The sequence below is a fragment of the Choristoneura fumiferana genome, chromosome 11 (assembly GCF_025370935.1).
Source record: "Choristoneura fumiferana chromosome 11, NRCan_CFum_1, whole genome shotgun sequence".
Classification (NCBI taxonomy): Eukaryota; Metazoa; Arthropoda; class Insecta; order Lepidoptera; family Tortricidae; genus Choristoneura; species Choristoneura fumiferana.
Genome location: NC_133482.1, coordinates 16,887,667 through 16,911,569, shown reverse-complemented (window position 1 = coordinate 16,911,569; position 23,903 = coordinate 16,887,667). Strand labels below are relative to the sequence as shown.

The 23,903-nt window shown below is 36.6% G+C and overlaps 1 protein-coding gene across 1 annotated transcript in view; it reads right to left on the bottom strand.

The window, feature by feature from the left end:
• Window positions 1-16,444, bottom strand: part of LOC141432873 (neural cell adhesion molecule 2-like) — a 141,338-nt gene extending 124,894 nt beyond the window's left edge. The window contains exon 1 of the mRNA XM_074094683.1: window positions 15,978-16,444. Coding sequence (XP_073950784.1) covers window positions 15,978-16,104 — 127 coding nt within the window. The 5' untranslated portion in view covers window positions 16,105-16,444. The remainder of the gene's footprint in view (window positions 1-15,977) is intronic.
• Window positions 16,445-23,903: the final 7,459 nt, after the last annotated feature.

The following is a 23,903-nucleotide window of genomic DNA, read 5'->3' as shown; positions in this document are numbered from 1 at the left end:
CATAACCCTCCTTCGGGCATTCGGATAAAAAGATTCTATATTTACGTCTAGGGAAGACATAAAATGAAAGAAAACATTAATTGATTAGAAAGCTAATTCCACGAAAGTCGGGTACACAGATGTGTTTACCGCGACAAGGAATAATTTCATCGTGCTAAGTGCCTGATGAGACGAAAACACAGTTAGGGACAGGGTTCCGGTTGCGATGCCGCCGTAATGTCTTATTTGTTTTTTACCCGACTGCCCGAAGGTATGTATGTCCATTTCTTTGGTCCTCGCTTGCAGCTGAAATTGTCACAATATGGGTGTCAAATAATGAAAGCTAATAATTAGCCCATTCTAAATATATACGGGTCATTATACTTTTAATCTACCGTTTTCACATAAATAACAAAAAAGTGTAAAATAAAACATTAAATTTAAAAAATCAAAAACACGGCTGCCAAAACCAAAAGGAAGAAAATGTAGCTACTAATTTAAAGTTCAACAGTCGGGACCCATTTCAATCGTGACGCTCAAAAACACTTAATTAAGGTTAAGTATAGCTAGCAAGAAGAGTAGATTATAGAACAAGTGCATAAAACGTTCAAAATGTTATCAGAGGTGTTTAGTATTCAGTATTTATTTTATGGCAGTATTTATTTTAATGCCGAGCCGCAGGCGAGGTGAAGTTGATTTGAATGAGTTTTAACAGTAACATTGTATAGGTAATCATTTTTTATTGACTATCTTTTATTTTTCATATACTTGATTGGTCGTATACTCATTAGAAGTTTTATTTTATTAATTTTGTAAATAAAAACATGGGTAAAATCCTTGTACAATTATTTTAGTTGCTTTATATATAATAATATATAGCTCTGTTAATATAGGTTGAAAATTGTTTTTCACTTCTCATGCTCATAAAGTTCGTGTTTATGCTGGATCTACCCGACATAAAATGACTTTTTATGGTCTATTGCATAAAATAAAATCTTTGTCTAAGACCAAGGTAATCAACGGCCACAAGGTGTCAACAGCCACAAACAAAAAAGTTTTACATATTTTTATTGATTTTTAACTTATATAAAACTAAAAATAAAACAAAATAAGTCAATAAAACTAAGAAAATATATTTTTTATAATAATGCATGAAAAATAAAAGATACATAGAAAGTGAACAAATTTTTCCACTGTTGCTATTCCATTTCCTCGCAATCTAAGTTAAAAGCAGTGTAAAAGTGGAGCATTAAACCCATTTCCCTCGACGTGTCTATCCACTCTCGCCGTACCGGCTCGGGTGGCTATATGAACGTCTCGGGTAAAATATCTCGTTTTATGCTCTTATTGTACAATCTACTATTTCTGTTCGATAACATGCATTTTTTCGAGCTTTAATTTGAGTCAAATATGTACCGTATTTGGTACCAAAAGCCACGAGCATTAGAAAGAAAGAAAGAAAGAAAGAAAAACATTTATTCGTGACATTTTTACAAATAAATAAAAAAGGAAAAAGGAAATAAATTTTGTCACGAAATGGTCCCAACTCAGCATAATGTCAACCTTGCGGCCGACGCTTCATTAGAAGCTTATCTATAATAATAAGTGAAAACAACAATCAAGCCGCACGTTCAGGTAACATTAAACAATCCTAACCTTATCTTGCCATGTGATGTACTAACGCTGCTTCATGTATAATATTATAAGCTTTAATTAACTTACAATGTATGTATTGTACGGGTCACATCTTGTAAGTTTGATTCATTTCCAGTGGTCGGATTAACTTGAAATTTGGCATCCTTATGACAATACGACAATACGACTGCTGGTGAATATACGATAATATGGCAAGGCGGCGGGTCCATATTGACTCTCTAAAACTCTTATTCCTATTTTTTATTTTACTACAGATTGGTTTTACTCCGGACACATTTTTTTTTTTACTATAAACTAATTTTTAGCTTCCTCATAGTCTTAGAGCAACTTTTGCTTAACTCCTAACGCTTCAATTGACATGAAAGGTAGCTAGTATAGTAAAAAAAGACATGTCAAAAACGAAATTTTTCACAAAGACATTTCAAACTGTGTAAGAAATCTGGAGAAGAAAGGGAATTAATCGCAGAATTAATGTCAATTGTTAAAAGCACATGGGACGGATGGAGGCGATTTAATACGGACGGATAACGTCGAATGAATGCAGCCCCGACCATCTCTCACGGCGACCCCATTACCCAACAGTGGACGTTCAATGGGAGGAATGATTATGGTGGACTTAAAATACGAGCCGCCAGTGAACTACCCGAATTTAACCAAATAATTTGCACTCAAAAAAAAATTAAGTTTTTGAAAAATAAAATGTTTGACTCCATTGTACTTTTTTAACAGACTTCATAAAAAGGAGGGTGGGTGGGCCTCCAGTCGTCTAACTTACCTCCATCCCACTAATATTATAAATGAGAAAGTTTGTCAGTCTGTTTGTTTGTTGCCTAGTCACGTCTAAACCGCTGAACCGATTAGATAAAATTCGGTATACTTATAGACAGTTTGAGTTCCAGGGAAGCATATAGGATAGTTTTTATCCCGGAAAGTTGCATGGCTCCCGTGGGATAGCGATAAACGAATCCTACGCGCATGGAGTCGCAGGCAACAGGCTAGTACTATCTATGAGGCTTCTATCGCTCCTGCTGCCTCGTATTGAGGCACCGACTTTAAACGTGTAGAAACTTATTGTCATGGTTTTTTCCCTTTTACAGTCGGTTCATTTTTTTGTATGTGTGTGAAGCTCTCAAGCCGCATGGGGCCCACGTAGGAACTACAATTCAAACCCTCTCATTCTGAGAAGAGGCCTGTGCCTACAGTGTCACGTATATAAAGACAGATAATGATTATTATGGCTTTGGTTTAACAAGAGGTTTGGAGAAGATTTGAAGAATGAAGACAGCAGGGCTACTACGAAACTCGAAACTCGAAGTTCGTATCATACCATCCCTCTCGCTCTCGTATTAAATAGTATAAGTGTCAGAGGGACCGCACGACACGAACTTCGAGTTTCGTAGTAGCTCTGCAGTACGGTATCGGTTTCATACCTTTTATTACATGATTTTATTTAGTTTCACCTGTCCCGTTGTTTGTCTGTCTGTCTGTAATCAAATCTTGCAAGTTAAATGTAACGAACTTCCAGTAGTCGGATTGACTTGAAATTTGGAATACTTATGTAAACCGTGTGACAATACAATAATCTAGTACTCGCAGTGACATTCTGGTAGTCCAACCAGAATTGTCTCCGCAGGACAGAAATCTTCAACGGTTAATAGCATCGGCCTGAAATTTGTTATGCAAATGTAATTCGGGTTACAATACAAGTAAAGTCAACAAAAAGTACAATCAGCAAAAAAAGCTTGTATTAAAAATGTTTTTTTATGGTTAGGTTAGTTCTGATGCAGTGTGTTGTGACGGCTTGTATTGTGTCGCATCACAAGCTATACAGAGAGATAGAGATCTGTCACACAACACAACACGACAGATAAACGTGATGTGGCTTAATGAACCCATTTAAAAATCCTTTCACATAAAGAAAGCTATTTTACCAGCGAGCAACACTGGCTATACTTTTATCCCGGAAACGTGTAAAGTTCTCAGGGGACGCATACATACAACAGCTAGTAAATAAATATATTTGTTAGGTGTACGAAGTGATCTGTGTAAATACAGATGTGCCAGTTGCAGAAAGTTTCCTAATAGTTGGTAAAGTTCTCGGAAATTTCTGGAAATTTTCACAAGAAATTTAAGAAACGGTAAGTTTCATTCCCCATAAAAAATATTGACAAGTTTCCCGAATTTTCCTATACGAAAATTTCCGCAATTTTGGAATGTTTTCTTTGGCACATCAATCAGTATGTGTAAATACTTGTTAGTCTTTAATAACAGTCCTTGATAATGAATGTCCCTCATGTGTAGGGACAGTTATATTAAACAAGATGATAATTAAATAACTTGCATGCAAAAATATCTGACACGTCATGCTGGCCCTAGAAATAGAGTTGTACAGTCACCAGCACCAATATCTGACACAACAAGCGTGCATAAATATCTGATACGACTCTATTTCTAGGGTCGGAAGGACGTGTCAGATATTTTTGCACGCTCCGCGTGGCAGATATAATGCTGGTGACTGACATATCAGAATATTTATGCACGTTTTGTTGTGTCAGATATTGGTGCTGGTGATAGTACAATTCGTCACTACTTTGAAAAAATCTCGTATCTAAAATCAACGACTCTATTTCTAGGGTCGGAAGGACGTGTCAGATATTTTTGCACGCTCCGCTGTGGCAGATATTAATGCTGGTGACTGTACATATCAGATATTTATGCACGTTTTGTTGTGTCAGATATTGGTGCTGGTGATAGTACAAATCGTCACTACTTTGAAAAAATCTCGTATCTAAAATCAATATGTCAACAAAATTGAACCTTGATGTAATGTCTATAAAGTTCACTCAGAATTTTTTTCTATTTTGACCTACGAGTTTTTTTTTATATAGTGACGAAATAACTACACGATTACAAAAAATAAACGTAATTCTACTTAACTGAAATAATTACTTTACTTACCCGCGACCTTATGATAGCTACGACTATGCAAGAAATGTATGTTCATGCAGTTCCTCTACCTCCACACTGTACGAACACATACACACAAATCACATAAACCCATCTATCACTACCAGTGCATTACACTGACTCGTTTCGAACTCAACCAGAGCTCACCTTCAGAGCAACACAACCGTTTACCGTGCTACCAGAGATGTTAGATTAACAAACCAAAATAAACGTTTTAATTTGTCACGGTAACTCCCCAAGTACCTACGTACCTTGTTGGAATAGTTAAATTATAGATGAACATGAAATTACATAAGTATTCAATATAACCAAAAAAAAATACCGTATATTGTACCGTTTTTGCCCAAATAAACATTAAACATTAAAAAACTATTAAATGAATGAACGCAAATGTGAATGAGTAAACTTCAGTAGCGCTTCGACTTAATAAGAGTAATATAATAATGCTAACAAAGTCAAGTCTAAAACTGTTTAATAAATAAAATAATGAAGCCCTCAAACCGCGTCGGCAAAAATTCAACTATGTATATAGGCTTTTAATTAATACAAATGAACAGCTATCTGCAGGCTTTTAGCTTTTCCTAACCCTTTCACTAAATATTTACCGTCTCTGTTTTCCGGAGCGGGCATTTTTAAAAGGATCATGTTTTTATGGGTAAAAGGAAATACCGAGACCGCTGAGGTGTGATTCCTTGAGCGCTTCAGAAGTTAGGGAATATTTTGATAAAATGGTACATAATCTTGAATTTTGTGACGTCAAAGCACATCAAACTTTAGAGTCTTGCTCTTTGTTTGATGATTATTTGAATATTTTATTGTCTTGAAAGAAAGAAAGAAAGAAAAGAAAGAAAAAACATTTATTCGTCTTGGGGACTTTTAACGTTAGAATAAACTATAGTCTTGTTATCGTGAAAATATTGTTGCTGGATATCTTATTTCAATAGCCTTAGAAGACTTACAATTATACTCCTTAGTCATAACTACATACGAGTATGTACTACCCGCATTTTCTTCGGTAATCTGTGGAAACTTCAGTCGTTCCCGGAACAAAATACTTAAATATAATGAACTAAAAGACTTTAATTGCTCACCCGCGACCTTTTGTTAGCTAAGCTTATGCAAGATATGTGTGTCTAATAACCTTTTTTTGAAATCGAGATTTTAATCTCAAAATGTAGAGCTCGCAAAGTACATACTATGACTAACCATTGAATTAAATGATCTTAAAACAATATAAAATATACAAGCTCTGCTTAGTTTGGGACTAGGTCAATTGGTGTCAAGTGTCCTATGATATTTATTTATTTATTATTTTATTTTTCAAGAAATGGTAACCAAAGTAATTGTTCATAATGACTAACTTTCAAACCGCTATAACTCAAAAAGTTGCTTAGGTGAGTAGACACGTTCTTTCCGTAGACCCTTCATATGCTGTTTTGTACAGTCACCAGCACCAATATCTGACACAACAAGCGTTCATAAATATCTGATACGACTCTATTTCTAGGGCCGGAAGGACGTGTCAGATATTTTTGCACGCTCCGCTGTGGCAGATATTAATGATGGTGACTGTGCTTAGTGAATTGTATAAATACTAAATAAAAAACTCAGTTTTCTATTAGACACGGGACGTATTAACGGAAACGTCAAGGAAAATTAAACATTTATCATATGAATACTATCTTATATTACTGTTTACTCTAAGGGGCAAATATTTATTGAAAATCCCCGGTACGATCTTCTAAGAATAATTCCGTCGTAAGTAGGTACTCTCAAGTTGAAAAATAATAAGATTTCCTAGTAAAAGCTATTACAGTATTCCATCAAGTGTTTGGGCCGCAATACATACATTACTTTGTATTTCTTGTAATCATTCATGAGAAAAGTATTTTTTCTTGTAAATTTTCAGGATCCCATACCTGATAAGGAAATAAGAATCCACGTGTAGAATCGATCCAAACATCTTCACGAACTTTCACATTTCTAATATTAGTACCTAGGATAGGATTGCAACTCAGAGCTGTATATTCTTAGCGATCGTGACAAAATTTAGACACTATCTAGAGAGATAGAAAGAAAACATTTTATTCGTGACAACATAGAAAATCCATACTAATATTATAAATGCGAAAGTGTGTGTTTGTATGTTTGTCCGTCTTTCACGTCGAAACGGAGCGACGGATCCACGTGATTTTTGGCATAGAGATAGTTTATAGGCCAGAGAGTGACATACTTAAGCTACTTTTTATCCCGATAAATGAAACACTACGCGGACGGAGTCGCGGGCAACAGGCTAGTAGAAAATAAATAAACAAACCAATCAGCAAACTACAGACCTACATGTGGTCCCTCAAATTGGAATTAGAGATGTATAAATTGGACTTCTTTATACCTGTAACTTGCAAGTAATACTATTTTCGCTGTTTGATTTTGTTAGACATATGAAATACCTAAATATATATAAAAGAAAATTTATTCAGACATGTTTGAAAACATATAAACTATCATTTAGTATTCATTTAGCATCCATCGAAAACTTCTACGCCTTTCAAATACGACTTGTTCTTAAGAACTTTTCCAGGTAAATTACCTCTGAAGTTTAGTACAATCAGAGTCGATTCCTCTTTGTGTCAAAATGTATAAGATGATAGTGATGGGACTGTCCCTATGGTGCTGCGGCATAATACAAAATTGCCTGTCCTTTACGCCAAGTCACGATGAATAGTGTGGCGAAGGTGTAAGTGAAAAGAAAAAACTAAACGAAAAGGGAGACATTTTATTTGTGACATTTTACAAGTACAAAAGTACCCGTTTTCACAGAGATAGATCAATTGTTCGCCCCCGTAAACCCACATAGCAAATTTCATCGAAATCATTAGAACATTTCCGAGATCCCCGATATAAATGAATAAAAAACATGCTCACTCGTTCTCCTGAAGCTTTAAGTATTGTCTAAAATACTCGGAATCACAATCGTTTTCACGACTTCTTTTTATCACACGGTATACGATGAGATTAGAAAGAGATGGTGAGTGATCTCTCTGTTGCCCTTCCTCGCATTATATAAAGGTGATCGTTAGATAATCCAGCCACTGGTTACCTAGCGAGAATTTCCATTTTACACTACTGGACAACACTCATTCTTTTCAACGTTAACACGTGTACCTATTGCTTCTATTATTTACGTACTCGAATAGCTAAAAGCCAAGCCTGGGTAAGATCGCGGGATCGCGATGGATGCGGAAAGTAGAAGACCGGTCTGAGTGGTGAGCCTTGGGGGCCTATGTCCAGCAGTGGACGTCTTTCGGTTGACATGATGATGATGATGATGATGAGAGCTATATAAAAGCACAGAGCTAAGTCGACAGGACCTGGTAAATCACAAAGTCGCGTTTGCTCGAGAGATAGCACATTTTATTGAAAAAGACTTGAGAACTCAAAGGGATGTTTACTACGTTATAATATAAACATTAAAAATATTCCTTACTTGGAAAGATCTCATTTTCCCAGCTTATTATACGTCCCGTCCCTACTGAGGCCTCTCTCGAGTGCATATGTGAGCTAAATGCGGAATGGGAATTTCACATAAACCACGAAATTTCGTCGCTGGTGTATGCACAATAATAATTATGAAAGATTTTTTTTATTTGGGCAAAGAATTAAAGGTAGTTTCTACCAATGAATTAAACCATCTGGCTAAGTTAACCCAATAAAAAAGACGCGATATACATTTATTTGCATATATAAAAATTGGACTGTCGGCGTTAGCATCACTAGCAACCACGCCCGCGGGCACAAAAGTTGTTGCTTGATTCTAGATTTATTATTTTGTTTGTCTCGAACGGTATTTATGCAAGTTGCCTGTCAGGTTTCAGGGTTGCTTCCGTAATACCGTCCGTTTGTGCTTTAGTCACCAATTTTGTAATAACTTTTATTCGACATCAAAAAGTACTCTTAAATAATAAACAAATTCCAAAAACATTGGATGATGAACTGAGACAATTCACCCGCATGGTTGCTTACCGGTGACCTTATGAGAGCTACGTTTAAGAAAAGCTACTGTTACACATGCTCGTTACTAGCATGCTGATAAGCATGCTTATGAGCTTGCCAGTAAGGAGCATGATCATGGACTGTTTACATTTGCTAGCAATAAGCATGCTAAAAACAAACACTCCGATACACACGCTTTTTGATAGCATGCTCTCTGCCAGTTCAAATTCAGTGTTGCCACGGCAATTATCGTGTTCTACGGCTTTCAGGCCAATTATCTCATAATCCACGGCCTACGGCTGCAACCCTGTGGCCGTTACGGCTTTTCGTAAATTCAGCGGTAGTAAATTAATTAATTTATAACAAATTCATTTTTAGTAACTTTTTTTGCTTGCAACTCTCAAGCACTACCAATACTTGCATGCTCATTAAGCAAACGCGTTCACACTTGCTTATTACCTTTCCCCCTTCCACCCTCGCATCAACTAGCATGCTCGAAAATATGCAAGGCCTGCTATTAAAGAGCATGCCACTACAAAGCATGCTCGATAGTAGCATGCCCTGTACACACATGGTAGTAGGTAGCTGTGCGAGCATGTGTGTGTAGCTAGATTTGATGATGTCGAAAAGGAACTTGTTTTAGCATTGTGCTGCAGCAGTAAGTATACTTGCCTTCTGCAGCGCCGATTTTCAGTCAATATCTTTGCATCTAACGTGTTACATACATCTTTATGACAGAAGTTTTAAAAATGTTACCTACTGATCAAACACACAAAATTCAAAACAAGAAATTAATACCTAAGGCGTAACTATACTGAGCGGCAAAATCTGGCCCTCAAATGTACGCAGAAATAGGTTATTTTGTATGTAGTTGGCCAAATTTTGCGCCGCTGAGTATATTATAAAATTAATGATATACGAGTAATCATGGACAGGGATGTTTGGAAATATCCCTTACTTCAAATGGCGAATCTATTGCGTTAAATCTGGGGCCCTAGTGAGAAAGGGGTTAATTTTGCAGAACTTGAATAGCTGATTTCGACTTAAACCCCTTTACACAGAAAATAGAAAATAGTTGTGTAAATTCTACAGACTTAACCCCTTTTTCACTAGGGTCCCAGAAATATAGATGTATTAAAAGTAATCGTGATTTAAGTCATTGAATAAAAATAGTACATGTGCACAATGACTGAGTTTGAACCGAAAATCCTCTGCTTAAGAGGCCATAGGTCAAACCACTAAGCTACCACGGCTTTTTTAGTAGGTATAGTATCGGAATTGCAATTTAACTACCGCAAGTAAAGCTGCGGGTTTCTACTTATGTGGTTCTTATATGAGAGCGCATAGATGAGATTCCGTTGCAAAGTTTAAAGTAACGACTAGAATGGAGACATTTTTAAAACTTTATTATGAAGTTTGTAAGAACTACTTAGAGTGCAGCGAGGTGAACGCGATCGGGAACTTAATTTAAATATCAAATTTGTAGAACCCACTAACAGGGTTATATTTCCCTTGAAATGGTTCTGTCTGGACTAGAAGTACCTACCTAAACGTGCTCTTTTGTTTTATTCCAAACCCTTCTTTCATTCTTTACCTATCATCATCATAATCAGCCGGAAGTCTGCCCCTTAGAACGCCACAATGAACGACAACTCGCCACTTGCCGACTTCTCTACCTATGACTATTGTATTTTTCACCTATGGTGAGTTCTGTGACACTTGAAATTTTTCCGAATTACGCATACTATGTGCGCAAAATATGTTTTTTAAATAATTTCCATTTTGAAGCAAAATAATAAAAAAAAATGTAAAACTGTACTTTTAAAAAATATATAGAAATATCAGATAGACTCCATCGAACACGACAAAAAAATATTTATTTTTTTAAATAAGTAATGCACTGTGTGAAACGGGACAGAGTAGTGACGTGACACAACATTATCGGCAATTACCGCGGCTCATTATTCAATAACAATGAACACTAAGATATTTTTAATTTTAAAACAAAACTTGCAAGATTTTGTAAACACGGCTATTTGGAACACGGCCGCAGCCATCTTGTGCCTCTTGTGGCCAGTGATTGTCAGTATCACTGTCAGTTCAGTACGAGTGCGCCTGCCTTGTATACGAGTTGAGTTTCCGTTGCATTTTCTTTGCATTGTATTTTGTATTGTTCATTTCTGTTATTATTGTTGTTGAATTTTGTTACTGTTTCTCGTTAAGTTTGTTGTTATTTGGCAAAATGCCGAAACGGTCTAAAAATACTGTTTTGAACTCCCAGAGTCAGGAGTTTGTAATTCGTTTGAGGGATTATTTCGACCGAGAACGAGATAACGGTGGCTCGGCGGACGGAAAACTGGAAAAATGTTATTTTTTAAAATATAATGCAACTTCTCCAAAAATAGCCACTAATAACTCTTAGAAAAATCGTTAGTTCACTCGATAAATGGTACATCTCTAAAACTGTCAAACTCGAAACGTCACAGAACTCATCGTAGGTGAAAAATATTATAGTTAAAAATCGTAAGCCTTTCAATACTAAACGCTCGTCTTGTTTCTTAATGCGTTCAGATTCTAATTCAATGACTCTTTATCGAACCTCACAATATATCAAGCTATACAGAAAGCAGAGGTACAGTCACCAGCACCAATATCTGACACAACAAAGAGTGCATAAATATCTGAAACGACTCTATTTATAGGGCAGGTCATGTCAGATATTTATAGGGCAGGTCATGTCAGATATTTTTGCACGCTCCGCTGCCAAGGAAAGCATTTAACAATAGAAAGAAGTAAGAAATTGATTTTAGATATTATTCATAAAAACCTTCTGCGAAAATTATGTAACTTATAATGAAATCCACATTAAGGAAGAGATGCCTTTAAGGGATAAGTTCGCCTTTGTACAGCTTATTATCCTGTGTTATGTTATTTTCATGTGTTTTATGTACAATAAAGAGTTTTACAATACTATACAATACAAAACTTGTTGCAGTTAAAAGACGTACAGACAGACGCCAGGATCTAACTTTATTTCATACTAGCCGTTACTCGCGACTCCGCGTAGAATTCGGTTTTCACTATCCCGCTGGAATGAGGGCTATCGTTTTTTGTCTCACTAGATGGCGCACTATTGCGTGATGTTTTTAAGTATGGCTTTGAAAGTCTGTTATTACGGGCGTGAAAACAGTTTAGATTAAAATCATATTTAATACACCTCTAAACCGTACCATATAAATATCGAACATGCCACAGTGTTGCATAGTCCCTGTTTAGTTCGGAAAAAAGGGAGGACAAAGCTTTCCGAAAGAAAAAAACTGTCTCAAAACACAGACATTCATTGCCCCGGAACGCATATTTGCCATAATTAATTTCAAATATTGCAAAATCCATGAGCTTTGCGGTGAAGGAAAACATCGTGAGGAAACCTGCACAAACCTGCGAAGCGATTCAATGGTGCGTGCGAGTTCTCAATCCGCACTGGGCCCGCGTGGGAACTATGGCCCAAGCCCTCTTGTTCTGAGAGGAGGCCTGTGCCCAGCAGTGGGACGTATACATATAGGCTGGGATGATGATTGCAAAATATTCACAATATTATTCTAATTATAAATAAACCCGCGTAGCTCACCCAAAAACTATGAGATTTGACATTTCGGAGACCTCACGCTACACTAGCGCCTCTAGCGGCGAATTCATTCGCGATAGCCCTCATTATGCAATTTTCCGGGATAGAAACTATCCTACGTCCTTTCCCGGGACTCAAACTATTTAGTTTAGTTAGTTTAGTTTACATACCGAATTTCACCTACATAAATCAATTCAGCAGTTGTCTCGGTGAAGTAACAAACAGACTTACAAACTTTCGCATTTATTATATTAGTAGGATCTACTATATAAAACTGAATGATTATGTTAACTGTGAGCCTAGTTCTCGTTTTGAACGTGACATTATTTTATAAAGAAATTGCTTATTTTCTTCATATTTCGTTATCACGTTTCATGGCTACGTCGTCGTAGCCTAAAGGTCAAACCGTCTCCGACAACTTTGAATTCTACGGTCTACTTCCTTAAGGGCAGTTTCGAATATGCTTCCAGTTTTATTTTGGTTACCTAACGAAGGGTACTTGATTCGATTCTCGTATCATACATAATATTAAGTCTATGTGTTTAGGACCTTTTTGTTTTTTCATGACTTCGTAACTTTAACTTAAGGACGGCTACCACGTAACGTTACTTCAAAGAAAAGTCTTGAGATAAATACGCCAGATTATGAAATTCCTAGGCATATCATGAAACGCCGCCACCTGGTGGGAGGCCTGCCAACGCTTCGTCTTCCGGTACGTTTTTTTTCATTCGACTGGATGGCAAACGAGCAAGTGGGTCTCCTGATGGTAAGAGATCACCACCGCCCATAAACATCTGCAACACCAGGGGTATTGCAGGTGCGTTGCCAACCTAGAGGCCTAAGATGGGATACCTCAAGTGCCAGTAATGTCACCGGCTGTCTTACTCTCCACGCCGAAACACAACAGTGCAAGCAATGCTGCTTCACGGCAGGATTAGCGAGCAAGACGGTGGTAGCAATCCGGGCGGACCTTGCACAAGGTCCTACCATGTGCAAGGTTCGGTTTATCTGTTCTTTGAGCGAAGCAGTCTGTATTTTTGTTATATTTTACTAACCTCTATGAATTATGTCAAAGATTAATTATTTTTAGAAATAGACGCTGCCTATCCAGTGCCCTTAGTGTAAGTTTTCGATTACAAAATACGCCTCGATCGCGTTCGCGTTGAAATCTCAATTTATATGGAAACACGAACAGCGCCTCTAGCGGAACGTTTGCGATGTTCGTGTTTCCATACAAATTGAGATTTTACGCGAACGCGATCGAGACGTATTTGGTAACCGAAAACTTACACTAGGGGTACAGATGCAACTCTCTCATTCTAACTCGTTAAACCACAATTTAATTGTTCAGTGCTCCGCATGCGTTAGACGCTTAAGCCTCAAGTGTATCGTTCCACTAATCTTGAGTTTACTGTGGTCCCTAACTTTGTTTCCCTGTGAGCAATACACATTGAACTAATAAAATTGACAGACGGATAGACAGAAAGACGGATAACTATGTAATTCCTATAAGGCAGCGGTTCTTAACCTTTTTCGATGGCGACCCAGTGTTACCAGTGTTAGCACACGCTGAGATTGGGACCCATTGCCTAACCTAGCAGTAAGTCTAATAGTTAACGTTCTTAGACTTTTTAGTTGTTACTTATTTTTATTCTAAACTAGCTGTCGCCCGCGCTTCGCCCCCGTTGTTTTTTCTGTATTTTCTTCATAAAAACCTTCTCCTGACAGTAATGAACACAACAAAAAAAGAATTAGCGAAATCGGACCAGTCGTTCCCAAGTTTTGCGCTTAGCAACACATTTTAAGATTCATTTTTATTTATATAGATTTTACTGTTTTTTTTTTCTTAATTGTATTGAGCTTTTTTTTTAGTTGTATTGAGCTAGTTTTTTTGGCAATAAATATTATTTGAGTTTACTATCAATTTACTTTGTAGTCCGCGACTCTAAAATACCGCAATAATTGACGTCAAAGTAAAATATAAAAACAAATACAAATATATTTTTTTTCAGAGAGTCCCCGCGGCCCATCCCAATATCACCCGCAAATGCGGGTCGAGGCACGAGGTTAAAAAAACGTTGCTATAAAGACTCCGCTTTTTTCTTGTGCGGCACGGAACCCTAATGAGATAAGTATATTATTATTATGCCTATTATCATATATGTTATGTATGTGTAACAATGACCTTACCACTTTAGAAAAGTTTAAATCATCGACATTGTCATTTCAAAGGTCAATATCTCAAAAATGACTAAACCAATTCTAATGAAACACAGCTACGAACCACCGTAAGGAAATTCAATTTCACATAAAAAACCACTTCGAAATCAATCAATCCGTTTGAGAGCTACGATGCCCCAGACAAACAGACAGACATTGGCGTCTTACTTATAGAACCGCTCATTTTGCGCCAAATTTCCGTTTCGGAATTTCGATTGGTGATTTCGAACGCAGTAAATCCATACAAATCTATGGACCTACCACATACGGACAGTAGTTTTCCGTTCGAACTTTTCTCTGATTCGGAATTGGGCGTTTTCAAAAAAGGGTACCCTTTTTTTTGTTTTTTTTTTTCTACTCAGAATCAAATCCTATAAAATTTTATGAGACAGTTTTGTCACGCCCATACTGAGTGTACTTATGATAAAAATATCGCAAGTGTCATTTTTTCGGGATTTTCTTTAAACTATCGGAATCGATTGTGCTCTTGATTCTGAGTAGTAAAAACCACTTTTTTTCCCAAAACGCCCATTCCGCATGGTAGCCTGTGCGTTTAGAATTGAAATAAGCTTATGTGTGTGATGTATTTACGGAATTCCGAATCGGAATTTCGGATCGAAATTCCCAAACAGAATTCCGAGTGTATGAGGCGGCCCTAAAAATGGAATTCCCTTTATTTCCACGGAATCATTTTTATCCCGCATTATAAACAACCGTAGTACATAGGTACCAATGTACCGGCTATAAAAGCGCGGGGTTTTTTAATGACGTAAATTTAATGCTTTAGTTAATTTGATCCCGTCCGTTAAAACCGACTTAATATTAATTAAGAACACGATTTTAATAAGACGAAATATTACTAGCTCTTGCCCCCGAGTTACTCTGCGGAGATTCGTTTATTGTATTGTATCGCAGACTGCCAAGATACAGGCTAAGCCAAGGCTTAGCCAAGGCTCGGTTGTCAAGGCTCCAGACAAGTCTGGAGTCTGGACAACCGATATTTTATGCAAAAAGTGTTTTTGTGAAACAAATCATTTAATTATTGCACTCTTTACTTTACTTATACACAAAACACATGAAATAATAAGATGTAGGTACAAAGGCAAACTTATCCTTTAAACGGATCTCTTCCAGTTAACCCTTGAAAGGATTGAGAGGACATCAGAACCAAGACGATGATGTACCAATAAATCTTTAACATTTTCATGTTCACTCCCCCCGACTCGTACCTACCTATTAGGTTTCTCTAAGACGTATATAAGTAAAAGGGGTGCTAAGGTCATCAATCGCATGTCAAAGAAGGTCTTAGGAGGCATTGGCACTCATGGTTTCTTTCACCGTAAAGCTCGTGGTAAATTTTCAAATAAAATTTCGCACTTAAATTCCAAAAAACGCAAGGTGCGAGCCGGGCTCGAACCCACAACCCTCTGCTTGAGAGGCTATAGGTCAAACCACAAGGCCATCACGCCTTCCACTCGTTTGTCAGTAAAATAGTACCTGTATAAGGGCAACAAGACAATACATTCGATACACTTACCTGGCTTGTCAAGGTCGCTGATGAACTCCTCTGTTTCCACATATCCTAGTACTTTGATCGCCAAAACACCAAACCAGAGGATCAAGAGTGGCACACACCACCCCCGCTCACAGATAAGACGCCACATCTAAACCACTCTATGTCATTCCACGTCAAAAAGTAAAAAAAAATTAAACGTCCAGTTTTATTATAACTGCCAACGGAAACATTCGCAAATACAACCGTATTTAAACACCAAATCCGAAAAACCGCAACAATCAATCACTCACGTCAAGTTAATACTTTGATTTATTTAAAACCCAATAGCAGCGTCAATTTAATCAGAAACCTTAGTTTAAATTAGTATTTTTTTTACTATTTATTTATTGCTATTTTTATATATTAATTAATCTTAATGATCACTGAATTTTTTTACCGCCGCGCGTGAATACGCATATCGGGTTTTGATGCGACGCGTAACAGGCGTGCGTACGTCACCGCGCCACTGAGCGCACTGATCGAAAACGAACGATAGAGAACGATTTGAAATTTCCAAAAATTACAGCATCAGCGTTCCATGTTCAAATTGGTATGGAATGTTATTTACTCGTCAAAATCGAGTGGATTGCCAGCACGTTGCTGAAAGAGCGGGAATCCGAAATGTAAAGTGCAGCGTCAACTTTTATTTTAACAAATATCGCGGGAATACGGTTGATAAAATATTTTTAGGATTGCATAAAAAAAGCCTTTGATGACTGGAAAATATTTCCATTGGGTTTTTGAGGAACAAATATGTAATCAAGTAGAGAAATTCACGAAAGAAAACCTGAGACGACTCATTTAAGTAAACTTTGCTAAATTGTGTAGCAGGAATCAAAGAAAATGTCGTTTCGCTACACTGATCTTGACATCGCTATTAATTTATTGAAAGTGACTGTAAACCCGAATTGTGATTTATTAATTTTGTAGAGAATTGGAATTCATATTTTTCATTTGCTAACTTTCTGCCGATGAAGAGTTAAGAATAGCGACTTTAGGTGTGTTGAAAGTTGACACCCGTTACTGACACGCTTTGAGTATCTGAAACGTCATAATTTGTCGAATATAATATTTCTAAAATTAGACTTAGGATCATCTCATCTCATTCATATTTTTAGTAATAAACTTTTTTACGGTAACAGTAACATGAAAATATAGTGGTGAACTCAATCGCGGTTTAATTTCATCGACATAACCTCAACCACCACCAAGAACCCGGCGGGAGCTGGCCACAGGATACGGCAGCTGTCCAGACCGATCTCAGGGGCTCCGGAGAGGGTCTGCCTTTACATCGGCATCATCATCAACACCAAAGACCAAGGCGCGGCCTGCCCTTCGAACCCGCGAGGCTGCGCGTGGTCGGTCGGTCTAAGTATTATACAAAAAAGACGCAGGGTGCGCAAGGACGTCTCATTAATCAACCAACGACATTCTCAGGGCGAGAATTGTCAACAATGGTGTACGGTTGTGTTGCTCTGAAGATGAGTTCTGGTTGAGTTCGAAACGCGTCAGTGTATTGCGGTGTTGGTGGTGATAGACGGGTTTGTGTGATTTGTGTGTGTTCTCAGAGTGTGGAGGTGGAGGAACTGCGTGAATACGCATATTCTTGTATAAACTTAGCTATCATAAAGGTCGCGGTCGCGGGTTAGCAAAGAAATTATTTTAGTTCAGTTATACTTATTTGTATTTGTCAGTAAAATACCTATATTATAAACAAATATCACTACATTTCAAGTTCATGGGTCTAAAGGAAGTCAAAAAATTCTTCGAAGCAATTAATAAATAAAAAGAACTGACTTTGGTGGCTCCTCATGCCCATGTTTTCCAATGTCTTTTAAAACAAAAAATACCATAAATCATCACTCAATGAGTTATACCTAAACAATGAAACTCCACTCGACATGGTAAGTCAAAAATTTAAAAAGACAACTTTGAAAACTTGAAAAGATATGATAACTTCGGAAAGATATCCATCCATCCCAGCCTGTTTACGTGCCACTGCTGGGGACAGGCCTCCTCTCAAAATGAGAGGGCTTGTGCCGTAGTTCCCACACGGGGCCAGTGCGGATAGGGAACTCAGAGAGATATATTATAAGCTTTGGATGGTTTGGGGCACGATGTGGTGCAGTTGGTAGGTAGATTACACTCAGCACGTATGGCTATGAGATGCGGGTTCGAATTCATTCATTCATTTCATTCAATCATTCATTGATTTTTTTATATCTATCTATATTTTATTACTTTTGTTTCGATACCTCCTACGTATACTGGTACAAGTGACAAATTTCTGATTTTTAGTTTTTTGCATTTTGTGATTAATATTTCCTTATTTACCTACCACAAAAATTTGCACGGATATTCCTATTAGTTTTGGAAATAAAGTGACGTATATGAATGCATCTTACACCGTTTTGCTAATCGGTACAACGTATACTGAGGCAACCGACATGCACCACTATACGCGGCACCGATATTGTCGCGGGGCCGGGGAAGTCCAGTGTAACTGGCAGTAGCCTCAGTGTACGCGCTAGCCGTCGCTGCGTGCGGACCGTTTAAACTGTTCTACGAACACATAATTTGATAGTATATATAAAAAAACATGTTTTGGTCTGACAATTGCGGAGGGCAAGACCACAATAGCCGTATTTCTCATAGACAGTCATGGAAACTAAATCCAATGTGCTGATCCTTTGATCCTCTCCGTGATCTCTGTTGATCTCTGTTGTTCGTCTCTGATGATCCTTTTCGTGATCTATTTCGCTATGATTTCTTTGGCAAATGTATGGGATGTCAACATAACATTGTAGTACAACGGTTCTACCCCAGTACCAGTACGTGATTCAGTTTCCTCGGCTATACCTACATGTACGCGTGCTATAACATTGCAGTATTACATTGCATTCTGGTAGTTGAGCATCCAAAAAAGAAGGCGAAGGCATGCATGCTTTAATTAAAATGAGAACAGTAAATTTCAATATACCTACAGGTTGATAAAAAAAACCTGTACTATACTGTAACCCATATTAGGGCTACTGATTACTAATACGATATAAGTGGGAAAACATCGAAATTAGAAAGTCTTCTTGCGACTCCACTTCCATGCAAAACTTTTTTTTTTCGAATCACAGTATTTTTCTACTTGGATCATATTAGTAATTAGTAGCCCTAATGTGGTTTAAAGTATAGTACAGGTTTTTAATAACCCCTGTACACATTTTTTTATACACACCTAAGAAATGGTACCTGGCTATGTATATGGCGAAAACGGGTAAACCGTATGAAGTTATAGAAGTTTCCCAAGACTCAGAAACAGACACAAAATTTAAATCTATTGTCAAGAAGACATTAATATATAAGGCGTATTATTAAAATTAATGATTATATCATGGATAGGGAAATTTGGAAATATTCCGATCCGCATTGGCGAGTGCTTACTCCAAATAGCGAATTGAGAACTGTTTTAAATATGTAGTTGTGCTAAATACTTGTGATGTATAGATATCACTAAAATATGATTGTAAATCTGTTTACAAAATATACCTAGGTTTATTGCCAGACTCTTCTCAACAGAGATTTTTTCGAACCGGTGGTAGATTTTTTTGACATTCATAGTGCTTGTTACAATCTAAATTGAATAAAGATATTTTGACTTTGACTCAATATTTCATGTCAAAGCTTGGCTTAAGCAAAGTGTGTGCTATCAGACTCGCGCACGAAGGGTTCCATACCTACCATCTATACAACTTCATTAGGGTTAGCAAAAAACCGGCAAAAAAGATAAATTTGTTGTAATGCCCCCTTAAATATTTATTCTGTTCTATTTTTGTTATATATATATTATATTTGACTACAGTTATACATAATCTGTGAAAATTTTCAACTGTCTAACTATCATGGTTCATGAGATACAGCCTGGTGACAGACAGACGGACAGCGAAGTAGTATATAGAAGTAGGGTTTCCGTTTATACCCTTTGAGTACGGAACCCTGAAGAGGCACAAAAGCTAAACCGTTATGTGGATACAAATGGGTGCGATGCGATATATGCATCACATGAGGAACCTTTCACAATAAAATACGAGTACACATTTGAACAGGAATACGAATCCATTGAATGTGCTTCCATTAATTTAAAGCACTTAATACAATTACTTTTCTTAATAAAACCATTTATATTTCAAGTGAGGTTTTTTTATAAAGGTATATTCTGTATTTTGTATAGCACGTTTAAAACATTACTAGCGGTATATTGGTACAAGTGGCATGCTAATGTTAGCGTATATTGATGCAAGTGATAAAAACGTTTATAAATCAATAGATGAAGGCAAAAGAGCATCTGTTTTATTGTTCATTGCAAGCCATATAAGTATTTCATCTAAAAATTCATATACAATATAAAATATCGTTAGATCAGTAATCTACGCATTACGCCGTATACTGGAGCAAGTGGTAATTAGCTCAGTATACCGCACAACTACAAGATGTAAATACGCGTATAGTAGTGTATCTGCAATTTTCTCAAAAACTATAAAAAATTTCAAAATTCCATGAATACAGGTAGAAAGCAAATATTTTCTTTGGAACCAATGCAAAATTTTGAAAAGTTATATCATCAAATGAGAAAGTTACAGGTTTGGAACCTTTGAACAGCTCTCCTGTAAATTTTATGATTATGCTCTTGTACCAGTATACGTAGGAGGTGTCGGTTGTTCTTTTTTTGTTGATTTCCGTGTAGTCGCCAAAAGGTCACAGCGGAAGAGTCCTCTACGGCGAACACTATGCTGAGCTGAGACCGCTTCGCGATTTCGCAAATATACCCGACTGCCCGAAGGAGGGTTATGTTTTTCAAGCATATGTATGTATGTATGTATGTAAGTATGTATATATGTATGTGGGTATGTATGTCCATTTCTTTGGTCCTCGCTACAGCCTAAACGGCTGGTCGGATTGTAACATATGAGGTATCATTGGATTTGTCATAACTGTCGGAGTGACATAGGCTATATAATATTTCAATATGGCGTCTGCGAAAAAAAATATGGCGAAGGAATAAAAAAAATTGTATTGTAACAATATGGGAATTAAATGAAAGCTAATAATTAGCCCATTCTAAATATATATGGGTTATAATACTTTTAATCTACTATTGTCACAGAAATATCAAAAAAGTATAAAATAAAAACATTACATAAAAAAAAAACAAAAACCCGACTGCCTTAAAAACTAAAAGGAAGAAAATAAGTCTAGTGGTCTAGAACTCTGTCAAGAAGCTCATTTAAGGTTCAACAGTCGGGACCCATTCAAATCGTAACCAGCTCAAAAAATCTAGGTTGTTGAACCTTAAATGAACTCTTGACAGAGTTCTAGACCACTAGACTTATTTTCTTCCTTTTAGTTTTTTTTCTATTTTTTTGTTTTTTTTTTCGCAAACTACGTACAACAGTAACTATGTAATTTGCGAAATGCGAATAAAAAATATTTCTTTTCTATTTCTATTCTATTCATTCAGATGCGGTTTCGAATACCATCCGGAACTCCCGAATTTTTCGTATTATAAAACAATCTAGATTTGATTGAATAAACGTCCTGCTAAAAAAATACACATTAGTAATTCATTATATTCCAAACGAATTACGATCAAATAACACGGAAGTGTTTAATTAGGTTTGCTGTTTGATCCCTTAATCGTTTCGAATTATTGTGAATCAGTTTGTATTTCACGCATTATCCAAAATAAGATTGTTTTAATTATGTTTATTTTACTTTTGCTAACTGAACGCACATAATCATGTTGTGTCAGTTTATTGTCACTGAAAAACCTTACTATCTCTACTATACTCGAGTTCAAAATTAGGCGAACTAGATTGATAACTAATTAACAAAAAAGTAAAACCGACTACAAAAAAATAAAAAAATAACAAATGGAACCGACTACAAAACCTTGAAAATATTTTTCTAGGTAAGTAGGTACGTACTAGCTCGAAGTCGATGACTCAGCACGAGCCAGCAGGAATGGGACAATTCACAATAGTCGTCTACCTCACCTACATACTATGGGTTTCAATCCCTCCTGCTGGGTCGTGCTGAGTCACCGACTTCGAGCTAGTACGTACCTACTTACCTAGAAAAATATTTTCAAGGGTTTGTAGTCGGTTCCATTTTGTTATTTTTTTTTTTTTGTAGTCGGTTTTACTTTTTAGTTTTTTGTTAAAAATTTCTTTATTTCTCACTTTTAGTGATTCGTAGCCAAAGAACATCTCACAACGATTCCGTTAAGCCCAACACGACTTAGTTACGTTGTTTTATAACAGAGTTCCGTTGCCTACCTTCTGGCTTCAGCATCAGATCAGTTCGAAAGAATCATTAACTTAAAGTTCTTCTTAGTCGCTTATCTAGGTAAGTATATTAATCATAATAATTTAAATTTAACCGTGAAATACTTGTTATTGATAGTAGTAGTTCCGTGGTCAAATCTGGTCTTCATCATCAGTTCCACTTCACCAAATTATGATTTGCAAGAACAAATGCACGAGTTACTGCTAAATTAATCCAAATTACCATAGGTGTATCTACAATATTTGAAGAGTTCCTCGATTTCCTTAAGATCCGATCATCAGATCCTAATTTGCTGCTTATGGGACCTAATTGAAAGCATTTCTAGACGAACTCAAAAAAAATTTTTGAAATCGGTTCATAAATGACGGAGTTCTAAGGTAACAAACATTAAAAAAAAAAAAATACAACCGAATTGATAACCTCCTCCTTTTTTTGAAGTCGGTTAAAATGTTACCAGACTTAGCAAAAAACTCAAACTCTAAGTCTTTATTGCGCTAAATGTTGTGATAAGATATCAAAAAGTATGAACGTTCAACATTTACTCTGTTAGGGCACAGCAATATTACAACAACACAAACAATACAATACAAAACAAAAGGCATTAGGTATATGTCGATACAAATTTTTCGATATAACCTTGTGTCGCGTCTAATACGAAAATGTTTGTCACTTTTGGATTTTATTTTCATAGCTATAGGCCTAAAAACGACAAAAAGGATAATTATGTAACGAAAATTTCACAATAACGGTAATATTTGGCAGTTAGGTCGAATGACATATTATATGAAATGTCAATAAAACAAAATGACGGATGGCGTCCTTACCAATGTTCAACATTTTTAGAAATCTTTCAAATAAAAAAAAAAAATATTATTTCGTATTGAGTTTTTTTTAATATCGATATTACAGCAGTGGTGTAACTATGGCAACATTTGTGTGTAATGAACTGTCAAATTGGTTCGCCTAATTCTGAACTCGACGTGTATACAGGGTGGCCCATTTAGATCGGTCAGTATGAGAAAGACCGAAACTATAAGACACACGAAGATCTGTTCTAAGAAACCATGTCATCGATTTTAGTAATAAGAAAAACTGCATTCATACCATGACCATGAGGATGAACTCTGATTCATTTACTAATTTTTTAACATTCTTTGTTTGGTTGACAAATGAAAATAAGTATAATGTCCAAAATGTAAATAACTGTGTGTAAAATGAAATATTTTTTTAAAAGTCATCATCCCAGCCTATATACGTCCCACTGCTGGGCACAGGCCTCCTCTCAGAATGAGAGGACTAGGCTCGTAGTTCCCACGCGGGCTCAGTGCGGATTGGGAACTTCACACACACCATTGAATGGCTTACCTGGTTGTGCAGGTTTCCTCACGATGTTTTCCTTCACCGTAAAGCTCAAAAGCCGTAATTACATTTAAAAAGTAATAAATTAAAAAAATCACTAAAAATTTCAACCGGGACGATGGATATAAGCTTTTATCTTCGTGGAATTCTGTTATTAATAATAAGTGTCGGCGTTGGGATAAATCTTAGGTTTGTGTTTGTGTGTAGGTATGA